General features: G+C 45.2%; 1 protein-coding gene across 3 annotated transcripts; it reads left to right on the forward strand.

Moving 5' to 3' along the window:
• The first annotated feature begins 912 nt into the window (after window positions 1–912).
• Window positions 913–14,300, forward strand: hapln1b (hyaluronan and proteoglycan link protein 1b). 3 transcript variants are annotated; one of them, XM_057019013.1, is made up of 6 exons: window positions 913–1,225; window positions 9,061–9,195; window positions 10,958–11,121; window positions 11,296–11,494; window positions 11,607–11,909; window positions 12,130–14,300. In XM_057019013.1, the coding sequence occupies exons 2-6, from the start codon at window positions 9,084–9,086 to the stop codon at window positions 12,417–12,419; spliced, it is 1,068 nt and encodes a 355-aa protein (XP_056874993.1). In that variant the 5' UTR covers window positions 913–1,225; window positions 9,061–9,083; the 3' UTR covers window positions 12,420–14,300. The 3 variants fall into 3 exon arrangements, with proteins under 3 accessions (XP_056874993.1, XP_056874995.1, XP_056874994.1); XM_057019015.1 differs by lacking the exon at window positions 913–1,225 and adding an exon at window positions 8,453–8,542; XM_057019014.1 differs by lacking the exon at window positions 913–1,225 and adding an exon at window positions 8,605–8,735.
• Window positions 14,301–14,667: the final 367 nt, after the last annotated feature.

Below are 14,667 nucleotides of genomic sequence, written 5' to 3' on the forward strand. Positions count from 1 at the left end.
GGCTTTTTTCCACCAGAGTTTCCATTTTACTCTCTGGGATGACAACTGACGCCTGACCTAAGACCTTCTGGACACTTTATTACTTTAACCTTTTAAAGCTCACTGACCGCAGTGATGCTGCGGTTAACGGTGCCGTTTCGCCAGGATGAGCACGAGCGTCGCACGTAGCTCATGTCGCTTTACAGCCCTGAAGTTTGAGCAGGTCTGCTAACAAACGCAGGATGTGGATATTCCACACAAACAGGCAACATTTAATCAGTTACTCGCTTCGACACCCGTAACTTGTGTGATTTATCTGAATCCACACCCACAACTGTTCAACACATTTGAGTCGGTGACGTAAGAAGAGCAGCAGGCAGTATTTTAAGAGGAGGACTTTGAGGAACAATATTTCTCACACTGCTCCTCCTGTTTATTTTACATTATTCTTTAGTTTATGAGCTTAAATATCACTATGGTGAAGCCCTATAGTGTTTATGGTGAAGACTCAAACAAACCTCACAGTCATAAATATTCTAAGATTAAGATAAATGTGGTTAAATATGCCATGAGTGGAAGAATAAACTAGATCACACACAGGACCAGCTCCATGCAGCTTGAGTGTGACATCTGATTATATTATTGGTCTGGTCCATTAAGGTTTGGACTTTTTATCTCTCCACGTTTGAGGACAACCATAAATTATTTCAGATATAATTTTGTTCCCTGCTGTAAAACTAAATCTGTGTAATTTGATTGATGAAAGAAACTAACCGCTTTCCTGGAAAAGATGGACAGAGAAGTTCAAGCCAGAAGAGCAGTTGGAAACTCTCAGGCGAGTTTATCGTTAGACATTGTGCAACAGGGGCTGGTGCCTCCTTTGTTTAAGGCTTGGAACGACCATCAGCTGGTCTGTGGACTGCAGAACCCTCTCAGGTTCCTGGACCAGCACGCACTGCATGGAAAGGCGCCACGACCCCTGACGCAGACCGGATGACACAAACTGTTCGCAGCTTTTAGGCGCAAACTTCCCATGAGCAAATTTCGCCTTTGCATACATTTCACCTGCCTACGTCAGAGCCCGAGGCTGGTCCTCCCACACTCACACTGGCAGGAGCTGCAGAGAACGGTCACAACGCCTGGCTCTTCCTACCTTTCCGTGCGTAATAACCGCTTTGCGCTTCAATTCCGCAGCTGGAACCTCAGACAGCGCAGCTTTCTGCGTCGACGCAGCGCACCGAGCAAGGTACCGTAACCTACCATTACCCTTGTTCCTACCAAAGAAAGACTCTTTCTGACACGCTGGTCGGGCTTCTGTCTCCATGCTGGTTAGTCGGACAAGTCCACACTTCGTTCTGTAAAAGAAACTTCATGAGACGCGAGCTGACAACTGGCGCAAAACATGACAATGGCAATCCGATTATTGCTGGCTGGGTTGTTCGCATCAGTATTGGGAATATTACTGACAAAAGAAATGCATCTCTCATGTATATCACCGGTGGGAGTGATGGGTGATCATCAGCAGGTTGGGGAGCTTGGACTCACTGATTCAGATGACTTACTCCGTCATTTGCTGCTCATCTTAAATTCATATTATGTTTAAGGCGTTTTACTATTGGAGATTTAAAAAAGTTAATTATTGTAATGGGGAAAAAAGGTTTTGGAGTCAGATTGGTTCTGATGGCAAATTAAGTGAATAGCGACAGACAGACAGACACACACACACACACACACACACACACACACACACAGGTTTTTTCCCCACTGTCATCCTTTCCACAAATACCTCAGTGTTTTTATTCATATAGGTTTTTCCCAACTGACTTGTACTCATCTTGTTCCCTGGCTCAGTTTTCCTGTACACTCAAGTTGGCTGATATTTTTAATCCTCACATTGAACCGAACCAGTGTTCCCTTCAGGGTGGACCACTTGTTTTCCCTGGGCTTGAGGGCCAGGTGCCGCCCTGATTCGTACCTTCCGCCTCTAATGAGTAGTGTTTTTATATTGACTTGTTTGCACATTTAATCACCCCTGCGATGGAAGCCAGATTTCTTCTCTTGCCCTTAGCTCAAATGTAAATCTGCTGATTGCTAAACTTTCATATTAATCAGAAGGATGATCATCTAAATTTCTGGAAATGAAGCCCGTGATGGTGCCATTTGGCTCCTGTGCAGCAGCAACTAGTGAATGTTTTGGCTGTTCTGAACAGATCATGAAGAGAATTATTCTGTTATTTGAGCTTTTTGCTCGATAATCCATCAATAAGTGGGGTGCATATTTGAATTCATCAACTCTTATTTTATATATGAACTGAACTGATCTGATCTGAGATCACCCTTCATTAATGGGGACATGCCAAGGGGCTGTGATTGACATCTAAACTCAACAACCCCTCTGTGTGTGCTGGATTAGACTTAGCGGCTCCACCCTTGCCCCCCACCCCCCCCCCACCCCCCCTTCCCCACTAGCCATCGGCCACGCATACCCTCTCTTTTACTCCCCCTGACAGACACATAGACACCCCCAAAGTGACCCCTCAAATGAATGGGAGGGGGTGTCTCTCCACCAGCAAACACAAGCTCAGTCGTCTGGATGCTGATTGGGTGAGATCAGGTTAAGTTGGTGTGTGTCTTGTTTTTGCTGTGTGTGTGGCAACATGTCGGCTCACATGCTAATGAAGTCTGCTCATGAATAGACATTTCTGTGTGTTAAGTCATATATTTGCCCTCTGCTGGAGCTCCAAAGCAAATGTTCCCCTAAATAGTGTGTGTGTCTGTGTGTGTTTCACCACTATTTATGTAGCAAACACCTTCTGAGGGACTTTTAAAAAAACTTTTGCCTATGGAAGATGTTATACATATTTGTTAGTGGGAACATATTTACAGACTTTGTGCTCATGTTTAGCTCTCAGAGCATATTTAGACCAGTTGAGCACAAACTAGCCTCCAGCATTCATCTACATCTTTAAGGAATTCTTGGATTTAAGGCATAAAATCTAATTTCAGTCCATTTATTTTTCTCATTAGTTCAATTAAGGAAACTGCAAAATTGATGGTCGTTTTGACGCTAATCTGGTATTTACAAGAGCTAATTTGTGAGTCTACTGGTCGTATTGGGTCAGTCAGCTCCCATTTGACTGAATGTGAGTGTTCGAATTGAAGATATCTCCTGACACGAAGGGGACACGGTGGGGTTCAGCACCAAAGCCTCAAGGTCTTAACCTGTGTAATACTATTTGTAACACTTGGCTGGGACTAGGTTTGACCTTTAGCCTTTGGCTTCAACCCCTGTCCCTTTCTGAGGGAGGTCAAACAAGGAGACCCAAATATCGGAGCAGCGTCGCGCTGCAGGGAGCCCAGGAACTTCTGCCCTCTGTGGTTCTGGTAGGGGTCGAGGCAGACGTCAGCGGAGACGGGAGGGGAAGATTCTCTCAGTGGGAAAGGATGGAGTAAAGACAATGGGGAGAGGGGCAAGGAGGGCAACGCTTGGGGCTCGATGGGGGACTTTGAACTGATCTCTGAGGTGTCATATATTGTGCAAGCGTTTGACAGCTTCAACAAGCTCCAAGGAGCCTTAAGTTCATATCACCTTTCTGGGAAAACAACAAAAAAGAGCATCGGTTTAACCTCAGTTCCAGTATATTAGCGACGTTTATACATTTGAAATTCTCACATGTTTTTAGTTATAAAGATTAGAGACAAAGTTCAGAAGGTGGAAACAGTTTTGTGCATTGGAATTGTGTTTGTTCTTCCTGAATCATAGCAACCTCCCAGTACTACCAAACAGCACTAAAGCGGGTCTCACTGGCTCAAGTATTTAACTGTATAAAGCAGTTTTAAATGAAGTCACATGAAGAGGCTAAATACTCGGATGCTGCGTCCAATGGATTAAGACCACAGCATCAATGGAATGCTGAGCGTTTGTTTGCCATTTAGTTATTATGATGCTGTACATTGAAGCCAAATATGTGCTGTAATTTAATGTTCTAATAAATTTCGCATTTGCATGAAGATCCTAATGTGCCACAGCTCAATAAACAAAACACACAGAGAGATGATTCTTACTAAATGATTAAATGAATCACATCTGTGAAGCTCAGAGTGACCTCACAGCGTAATACCAGACAACGAAAACACACTCCAGTGCAGTAAACAGTGAAGCTTTGCCCTTTGTATGGGATAAAATATCTGCCTGTGATGTTTTATAGTGTGGTTGCAGCTCGCTGTGGTTAACAGTCACAGATATGAGTGCCGAAAGTTGGAATGAGGGACTCCTCCAACATCTACTTTACTGTGTGGTTTTCTCCATCTTTCCCAAATAAAAACAGGAGGAGCATTAAGGTGTTTGCCAGTGTTTTGTGTAACATCTTTGATTGGGAAAATGCCTAATTTGCTGTTTGGTTTGGTTGGAGCCAGTTTTATGTAGCTAGAGGCAATACTGTGGAGGCTCCTTTTATGTGTGCGCTTCCTCAGTCTTTCCACATGTTTCAGCAGCATCAGAGACGCTCACACATGTCAAAGGTGATGTGTGTCATGGGTAGAGCGCACATGGTGTGTTCTGATCCGGTCAAAGTGCTCTGCATCCGTATCCACCAACATTGTTCGAATTCACACCTCCACGGGAGAAGAGATCCAGCTGTTGTTGTCATGGAGATATAACTCTTCCTCTTCGCTCCCGCAATTATCCAGCTGGATTCGCACAGTCGCACAGTCTGTGCTCAGCAGGAGGAAACGTGGCTTGGGGGTTAAATTCGTGATACGGCTAATTCGAAATGATTTGAATAGTGAAGGCTGTTTCACATTGAACTGAGGTCACTGGGCCCACAAATCTACATCTGACAGGTTGCTCAGAAAATTAAACCAGTCCCTCCTGATTGGATGTGGAGGTCATTAGGTGTTAATTCCACTCCCACTTCCTCCACAGCCACAAAAACCCACCGTCACAGACCCACTGTGTTCCATACTGAGAAGTCTTTGTGGTCGCCACGGTGGCGTGACGCTGACGTGTTGGTAGGTCGGCAGCAGGCCGGTTTGAACACACCACCGTGACCACACAGGAAAACACGGTAAAACTGAGTGAGCCAGTTGTGAACAGGGCAATGACCCCGCCTGTCATTCCCTATCCCACACACATACAAATACAGGGGACGCTGTCACAGCAACATGTTCGTCCTCTGGAGATACTGAAGAAGTATCATCTCATCACAAGAGTTCCATCAAAGCCTAACAAATCCAACCCATGTTTGAGAGTCTCTGGAGAACCCCCCACCCCCCAGTCACTGGGATGGATCGCTTAAAAATTTTCATATGTCTGGGCAAAATTGAGATGAGATTTTTGACCTTCTCATCTTTGCGCAGTTTCAATGAAAATCTGACAGTTCTTAAATCGTGGTGACAGTAAAGAACACAAATCAGTAAAGATGACACGACCTCCGTGGCAGCATGTGAAGAAAGACAACCTTCCCCCCTAGAAACGTAATGTAATAGAATCTATACGCATACCCGACCATCAGCTCAGTTCCTGTGGCCCCTGACATCACAAAAGTGCACTCAGGAGAGGCCCGCTAGGTTTATCCATGACAAACCATGTTGGGAACATGCTCATGCACCTTCTCTGTTTTGCATTAAAGACTGTGCACGCTGCAGATCTCCTCTTACTGCCTCCACCAAGATGATTCCGAATGAGCGACGCCCCGCATGATGGCTGCCATGTGTGTTGATCCTGGTAAATGAGTCCTATTCATGATTGCACCAATTTCTCTGCAGTGGTTCAATTCAACGTGCTATCAATTTTCTCGCCCAACCGCCAGATCAAATGCAGATGGGTGTATTTTCACCTAGCGCAATGCTAATTAAACATTAGCATCTGAGCACAACAGCAGATCTGGCATTTTATTCAGAGTGTGTCTCCATATCAGAGTACAACCAGCTCATCTACGTCCTTTGACATTCAGGGAGAATTACACCCTTGAAGCTTTTTGGACAGGCGTGAGACAATGGGTTGTTTTTGAGACAATACTGCAGGGCAGGTGTTCCGCCTCACTGATGCCTCCCCAAAGGAGAACTGTCAGCAGGCTGATGCGTAACGTCATTGACACCTAGTGCATCAGAATGTCTTCTAATGGTGTTTTCATCATGATGGAACACCTTTACTGGACAGGAGAGGTGCAGCTGTGTTGGGGGATAACCAGCAGACTACATGAAGAAATCCAGCTGTCAAGATGCCTGGGACAAATGAGTGTGCAGTGTGGGATTTTCAGGGGCCGGGGAACAGCCGTAGTATGGCTGGTATGGTGACACAATGTGAAGCAGACAAGAGGAAACACTTTAGTGACCAGAGAAAACAATGTTTATTGCTGTAACCCTTAACGCCAAAGGCTGATGGGTTGAGGACAGAAAAACATAACTGGGACTGAGGCAGGAGGCAGCTGGATGGAGACAAACTGGCAGCAAGTCTGTGACCCAAACCCCAACTGGAACAAGAAAACCCCCAGAAAACACCAACAACCACAGACTAAGTTCCCAAGAGCTGAGCACAACATTACCACGAACATTCACCACCAAAGTAGCAATGCAGGCTGGAATCGCCACTGATGTGCTCCAGGTGAGCTGATGACAGAGGCGGAGCAGGTGTGTAGCAGAGCCACGCCCAGGAGGAGGGAGAGCTGAGGGAGGGAGCGTAGGAAAGAAAAACCCAAGCTGCCTAGCACAACGAGGCAAAGTCCTAACATACAAAGGTTGCTAGTGTGATCCCTGTTGGTGGTTATTTCTCCTGAGGAAAAGGTGACTTCCTGTGAGGTCATTACCGCCGCCTGTGCATGAATGCATGTGTGAATGGGTGAAAGCAGACTGTAAAGAGCTTTGAGTGGTCAAAGATGGGCAGAAGAACCCAATAAATACAGTCTTTTTACCATTTGTTTACATGAGACTGAGCCTGAACTGCTCCAGCAGCTGCCATGACTATTGCTGTAATGGATGTGCCTGTACTTTCAAGTTCGCATGCCCCTCCCCCCACTTCTGAGTGGCCAGTTGTGTTATCGGCTCCCAGATTGGCCAGGCAAAGCCCATTAATCATGCAGGATCTGTCTGGAATGGCTGATGATTTCATCCAGGTCTTGTTGTGCTATAACTGCAATAATATTAAGATTTATGTCAAGGTGGAGACGAAGGTCAAAGGTCATATAAACATCTAATGGAGCACATTACTGCACTATTCCTTTTTGCCCTATAAATGAGTGTAGACATGAAATTCTGCAAGTACAGCCAAACAAGGAATGGAAACTTGAAACTTGAAACTGCTAGAGGCACTTGTAATTGTTGAACTTAAGAGGTTTGTTCTGTGTCGTAATTCTTAATTTGCGATGCTCCATGTTTGCCAAAACACCCGAGGTCATCTCCCTCAGAAACGCTTTACAAAGTGCCCGATGGAGTTTATTTTTACCTCAGTGTTGAACCGCTTTTATTTATCAAATAAGAGCCCAAGAAAACGGTTTCATTACTCTGGGTGTGAGCCAGCTAGAAAGACATGCAGACAGATAAAGCAAATTAAGAGTTTTACCCCCACTTGACAACTGGAGCGCTACAAACGCTGGCGACGCCACCGTGCACATGAACGTGCCTTGAAATCAAAACAGCACATTACCTTAAAGAAGTGCTGAACGTGGAAAAACTGCATCTAAAGTCCTGCCAGAGGACAATTAAAGAGTCAGGACATCTTGTGGTTGCCACAACTTGTGCTGGGCTTTGCCAGATGCTGCTCCTCTTTTCCAGTTTTTAACGGGCCCGTGTGAGCTTCTGTTGCAGATCTTTGGCTGCAACATTCCTCGATGCCTCCTTCCCGTATCTCGCTGCCATCAGTCATCCCGCTTTAGTTTAATTTCATACATCACCAGCTCGCCTCCCATCCTGCAGAGAGCAATCTGACTGTGGGATTTTAACCTTTCGCTGAAGGGCACCGTACATCTGTGGGCTTGATTCTGATGATCTGATGCACGGTTTAAGCAGCTGAAGGACATGGATCATGCACCAAGGGCATGCAGTTTGAGACTGATGGAAAACACGCTCCAAAACAGCTCCTGTTCATGTGGACGTTGCAGTTGGCACCTGGTTTGTAGATGAAAAAACCCTTTTAATCGTTTATAATAAGATGGTTCCAGCCCCAATGATGGACCAGACAACTTCAACTTTCAGATGGTGACATTAGGAGGGAGAACTGCCACAGTTATGGTTAAAGAGTGGTGTTAAAGAAATAAAATAAGTTGTTTTCAGCTCTACTGCTGCCACACAGAGCTGCATTCAGCAATTCTTCAGCAGTTATTCTGCTGACTTCAGGAACTCCACCTGGCAGAGAGCGAGAGAGAGAGAGAGAGAGAGAGAGAGAGAGAGAGAGAGAGAGAGAGAGAGAATCCACATTACTTGTTCCTATCTCTCTCTCTCTTTCATAGAAAATGCCAATGTTTTTATTCATCCTATTCCACTGACTCTTCCACAGTAACAGACAGGAAGTTACAGAATAGTGCCACTAACTGGAAGGCTTCCTTACATCCCTCGTCCAAGTGAAATGGTAAATCCTTTTGGGAATGTGTAGGAGATCTGTAGAGTGGGCTGCAGTATGTGTGTGTGTGTGTGTGTGTGCAGTGGGGGGATGACACTGCAGTACGTCACAGGCTCCTCTGTTCCTCTGAAGTTGTGGACTGTCACCGGGACATGCTGCTGCTTCCCCCTGTAGCTGGGCGACAGAGGATTATTACTGCACTGTATGTACACTGTGTGTGTGTGTGTGTGTGTGTGTGTGTGTAGTGTTGTGCTCACAGGCATGTCTGATTCCTACTGTAATCCTCAGTGCTGAGCTAATGATGTGATGTGTAAGGATGAGTTTGGGAGGAGGACTTGAGATTTCTACTCTGTTTGGCTGCAGATGTGTGACTGTTCCCAGAGGCTTTGGGAAGAGGAACGCTGCAGATTTAAACACTAAATCATGAAAAGACCCATTTGTGATGTAAATACATGTAAAGTCCCGTCTGAGTTGTGGAGGTGCATCTGCTCTAATGACCCCCCCTCGCTCCCCCTGTGTCTCTGCAGTGATTCCACCCCCACTTTGGTGAATGAAGATGATTCCTGTGTTGATCTGCAGCCTGATCGCGCTGAGCGTAGCAAACAATGACTTAGACACTCTGTATCCGGAGCTGGAGCACTCCAGGACCATCTACGTCACAGGTGAGTGTGTGTGTGTGTGTGTGTGCGATGACGTGACGCAGAGTTTTGCGGAGCAACCCGGGACGTTTTGCGGCGCCTTCCTCTGAGTTGCGTTCACGACACTCACTCTGCGGTGTCATCTGTTTCCTCAGATTATCAGCGGGTTGTGCTGCTGTGGCCCGGTGATAACGCTGCTATGTGGGGATTATTAGCTCAGGGAGATACAGCTATCTCCTCCGCGCTCACACATGAATACTCCGTTTGAATGTCAAGATTTAAAACATTGCAAGAAAAACACAGCCGAGGTTTCCTGAACCGCTATCAGTCGAGCCTTGATCCACTATCTGTGGCGGTTTAATCAAACCCCAAACTGCTGGGTTTAGGTCACCATGGACATGAGTGGAGGGCTCTGCATCCCCATCCATCAACATATCAATAGCCCTCTCTTTGTTCTCTATCTCTATGCGTTGTTCACAGAGATCAAAGCTAATTTAAAAGAACTGGTTGTGAACTGTACTGACTGGTTCTGGAGTAAATATAAATCCTATAATCAAAACTAAACTATGAATGAATCATCTTTCAATGGTAAATAGCCCATTATTAACTAAAGTGCTACATAAACTACGTTGCGCGTCTTCTGTCATTGCATTTTCTCTCTTTATTTGGCTCTAGCACCTTTCAGTTGTGTATTTTGCATCCTTGCTAGCACATCGAACAGCTTCAGTCTGGCCCGTGCAGACTTAACTCATCTTTAAAGAGTAAACCCGAAGTGAAGTATGGAAATAATACAAAGCAACAAGTAAATACAGATCCTGAATCCAAAACAACTCACGTCAGTGAGATCAGATAATTTTCATGCATCATCTTTGCTGTCGAACCCTCAGGTCACATGACTTCACACTATGACGGTAAACAAACATTGTTTTTTGTTAATTAAAATACTAAAATCTTGCATTGCATTATAGCTGCATTATAACTACAGCATATGTTGCTGCAGGTTTCCTGATGTGCGCGCAGATGAACCCATATTTATCTGATTCATTCAAACGTGCACCGTTCCAGCTGCTCTGGCGGGTTCAGTCAGACTTTCTGAGTCTCGTGTTTGCACATTTTGGACTAAGAATTAGACACGTAGTCAGACGGAGACGTGGGCTTGAGTTCATTGTCAAAAGTGTTAGCAGGGAGAGTTTTCCTGGAGCGGAGGACAAGCAGATGGCTGGAGGTCGGTGTGTGAAAGCTGCAGCGGGAGGTGACCTTAATGTGGAACGCACCGAAACACCTCAGAAGAGAGTTGTCTTATAGACCAGAGCGGCTTTAAGATCCTGTTAAACCTGCATCAAAAGTCAATGAGTGAGTTGAACGACATTTGAGCATCGATGGAAGTGCTAGAGGTGTAGAATAGAGACCACAGCAACAGACGAGGCCTGCGTAGGTGCACCAGAAAGGGCTCCTATATATCACTGTTGCCAGGTTGTGTTTGCAGAAACAGATGGAGGCTCACCGTTTGACGGCTCCTGGGGCGTCTCTACCAGAATGCTGCACACACACACAAGCTCGGGACTTTTCCCGACTGCTGGAGTTGCACTTTTTATGAAACACGTTGGAAGCAACTTTTAGACTCCTCATTTAGGTCGAAGCCACGTTTCGTTTGATCACAAACCGGCAGCTGCTGGCATGGAGTCTAAAATGCCATTTTATGTCAACATTTGTTTTCAAAAGTCAGATTTCCATTTTCGACGAGGTAATAGTTCTGGCTTAATTCTTGGCTTTCCCTGCGCTGCAGACAAGGGTCCCCGGCTCTCTGTGGCTGCAGAACAAACCAAAGTGGTGTCGAGAAGAGGGGGAAATGCTACCCTTCCGTGCAAGATCCAACGGGATCAATCGCTGGCACCCAACCGTAAGATGAGAATCAAATGGACAAAGCTGACCTCAGACTACTTGAAGGAGGTATGCTCATGTAATAGGTAATAAAGTGCAGTTATACCATCATTATGACTGTTGGATAGTCCAAAAAAAAACTATCATGGAATAAGATATAAAAAAAATCTGTTGTCTTATTTGTTAGCATGACGCTAAGCGAATGAAACTATAGTCTTCCATGTACTTGTCAAACCCCTCTAGGTGGATGTTTTTGTTGCCATGGACTACCACAAGAGGAGTTACGGCAGCTTCCATGGCCGTGTCCACCTCCAAGGCTCCTCTCCAATGGATGCCTCGCTGGTCATCACAGAAATTACCCTGGAGGATTATGGGGAATATAAATGTGAAGTTATCGATGGTCTAGAAGACGGAACAGTGGTGGTAACCCTGGACCTAGAAGGTAGAATAAAAGTCCTCGAGAAAACCTGTCCTGAAGCGTTAAGACTGTACGTTTGGTTAAATTACACAAAGTGTTCTTCTTCTGCTCATCATGTGTCATATCTGACCCGTAGGCATCGTCTTTCCCTACTTTCCTCGTCTTGGCCGCTACAACCTGAACTTCCACGATGCGGAGCGAGCATGTCGGGACCAGGACGCCACCGTGGCGTCCTTCGATCAGCTGTATGAAGCGTGGCAGGGAAAGCTGGACTGGTGCAACGCTGGATGGCTGAGCGATGGAAGCGTTCAGTATCCGATTAACATCCCCAGAGAGCCCTGCGGGGGCAAGGACATGCCGCCGGGCATCCGCAGCTACGGCCTGAGAGACAAGGAGAAGAACCACTACGACGTGTTCTGCTTCACCTCCTACTTTAAAGGTAAACAGCAAGTTTTAGAATTTTGAAAGCCAGCGTGTGAGGTCAAAGGTCACAAGTGCCCACATGCATGCTTAGCATAGCGGCTAAATGTTCACTCTACTTTGAGTCTGGCAGTCACAGCTTAGAAAGTTAGAAAGAATCTACCAATTTGCCCTTTGCCACAGCCACGGGAACCTTTGCACATCACATGTTTCATGCAGGTGTCGTTTCTACCCGCCAGGTCGGTTCTACTACCTGATCCAGCCCTTCAAGTTAACCTACGATGAGGCGGTCAGGGCCTGCCAGAAAGACGGCGCTCAGATCGCCAAGGTGGGCCAGATGTACGCTGCCTGGAAACTGCTGGGATACGACCGCTGCGACGCCGGCTGGTTGGCCGACGGCAGCGTCCGGTATCCCATCACCCAGCCTCGCCAGCGCTGCAGCCCGACAGAGGCCGCCGTGAGGTTCAGCGGCTTCCCGGACAAAAAGCACAAGCTTTACGGGGTGTACTGCTTTAAGGGCCACAACTGAGGGACAACCTGCAAATCCACGTCAGCATGGACACACACTCATACACACACACACGATAAAATAACGATGTAAAGGAGGGCTTTCAGAGGTATGGACAAACATTTAAACTGTGATGAGGCCGTTGAATTGTAACCTGGGAACTGAAGGATCGTTTACGCATATTTAAGGTTGATATTATTTAATCAATGCCTTCGGTTGGCTGGGCGTGCTATTTGGGATCTGGATTACAGCTAATGAATGGACTGCATGTCATATTAGGTCTGAGCTGATTTCGGGGTGTTTTGGGAGCTTCTATCACCCCATTCAAGGCCTGGAACAACCACAGGATAGTGAAGCGCAGCTGGAAATAAAAGAGAGACCGCTCCGATCCTGTGATCCTCTCGCACACTTCAACAGCTGGTGGCCAGACTTGACAAGGTGCTATGACGGGGTGTAGTAGTTCATACGATATCATTTGATTCCTAAATCAATGTGTTGTTTGAACCCCTAATTTTCCTTAATTCAGTTTTTAATTACAAATATGTTGGACCAAACATTGCCGCCTGCTAACGCAGATCCAGCAGCGTTTTTATGTTCTCTAAGTATGTAGAACGTTATTATCTCTACATTTACTTCTGTTTTTTTGTTTTGTTTTTTAAGTACTGTAGAAATTTTACATTATATTTTTTTGTCATTTTGTTCTGCATAAAAACATAACAATGAAAATTTAAACCCTGTGCGATAAGAAGAAATAGTTAAAGGATAAAAAATGAGCCTATATTTAGCAATAAGGACTGTCTGGAATGAATAAAAGAGCTCTGCAGTCGCTGTGGGAGCTCAGCTTTGTAGCTGTAGCTCTGATTTGCTTGACTTCTTCTCCCTACAGAGCTGTCAGTGTTAACCAGCACCTTCTATCCATCCAACATCTTGACTTACTGCTAATATGTTTTGGGGTTGATTGTTTTGAATTGAAATATTGACTGAGGTTTATAACCGGGATGTTTCTCTGCTAAGGTTTTGCACCGGGAAGTCATGTGAGTTCTGAGATCACGAATGGACGCCAGCCACGGTTATACTGGCAACTGTTGCTTATTGCTAAATCTAAATCTAAACTCTGCACTAGCCAACCTGTCCCAGAGAAATAGCTCAGACTGAGCAGGCCTGCAGCCAACCTGCACCAGCGTGCTGAATGAGACAGAAATAGCCTATAGTTCATTAAAATAATCCCCTCATGGAGCCATCACAGGGTTTTTCCATGTAAGGATATCAGAAAGTTGTTGCTGTGCATTGATCTGACTCACGTCATCTGCTGGGGTCTGGTGCAGTTAGCTTTGCTTGGCTTGACCTTCAGCCATACGGGATTCTGCCTGATAAGCTTTAATCCACAAACAATGTAGTGAAATTAAATCATGTTGCTCCAGAAGAGGGACAACTTTAACTTTAACTCTACTGCAGTTGAACCTGCAAAAAACAAATAGTCTGGCATTTTAGGAGGCTGCATAGCACAATGCCATGAAACGGTCAGAACTCGGCACTGAAAGAAGTAAAGAAAATTCAGTTATATTCTGAATTCTTTTTCATTTTCCACATCATCTTTAGCATAAAGTTTAGTTCTAACAAAGACTTGTACTGCAAACAGAACTGTTTCTGACTGTTCCTTAATGCTAACCAAAGCTAATCACATGCTAATCTCATTTCTGTAGTCACAATAGTCTGATCTAACTCAGACAATCAATGTATTTCACAAAATGTCAGCTTATTTCTTAAAATAGTAAAACCTTGATGTTATCTTTTAATTTCAATTTTCTATACAATAGGACTGTTTTTGCTCATCACAATCCGTAATGGAGGTGCACATGGAAACCAATACAAAAGAATAATAAAACAGTTCATAAGTCTGCCTCTCTCTCTGCACTGGCTTTAGCTTTGATCAGGTTAATGTTTAGACTGTATGCTGGTGGCTGCTAAAAGTGGCTGTGTGTCGTTCCTGGCTAATGTGCTCAGACTCATCCATGTTTTTTGAAGGGAGCGGCGGCGCCCGTGAGGGTTTTCCACACTTTGAACAGGAGGGTCATTCATGATGCTGCTTTTGCAACTGAAAATGTAAACGTGTTGCTAAAGCAAAGGGCTGTTTAAGGAACCGTTCTGACAGCATGTTGCTGACATGGCTATTTAGCAAGGAAGACATGATTGTGCAATTGGCTGCAATAGGACATTTATGTTCACATCTACTTTAAATATTTATGATACGGGTCCTGATGCTGAATCA

Source organism: Takifugu flavidus, chromosome 20, assembly GCF_003711565.1.
Source record: "Takifugu flavidus isolate HTHZ2018 chromosome 20, ASM371156v2, whole genome shotgun sequence".
In the NCBI taxonomy this organism is placed as follows: domain Eukaryota; kingdom Metazoa; phylum Chordata; class Actinopteri; order Tetraodontiformes; family Tetraodontidae; genus Takifugu; species Takifugu flavidus.

Bases quoted from the DNA above. Each gene is read 5' to 3' on its own strand.
- hapln1b (XM_057019013.1), top strand. From the start codon at position 9,084: ATGAAGATGATTCCTGTGTTGATCTGCAGCCTGATCGCGCTGAGCGTA. The intron at 9,196-10,957 runs GTGAGTGTGTGT...CCTGCGCTGCAG, and splicing joins CAGGACCATCTACGTCACAG to ACAAGGGTCCCCGGCTCTCT. The intron at 11,122-11,295 runs GTATGCTCATGT...AAACCCCTCTAG, and splicing joins CCTCAGACTACTTGAAGGAG to GTGGATGTTTTTGTTGCCAT.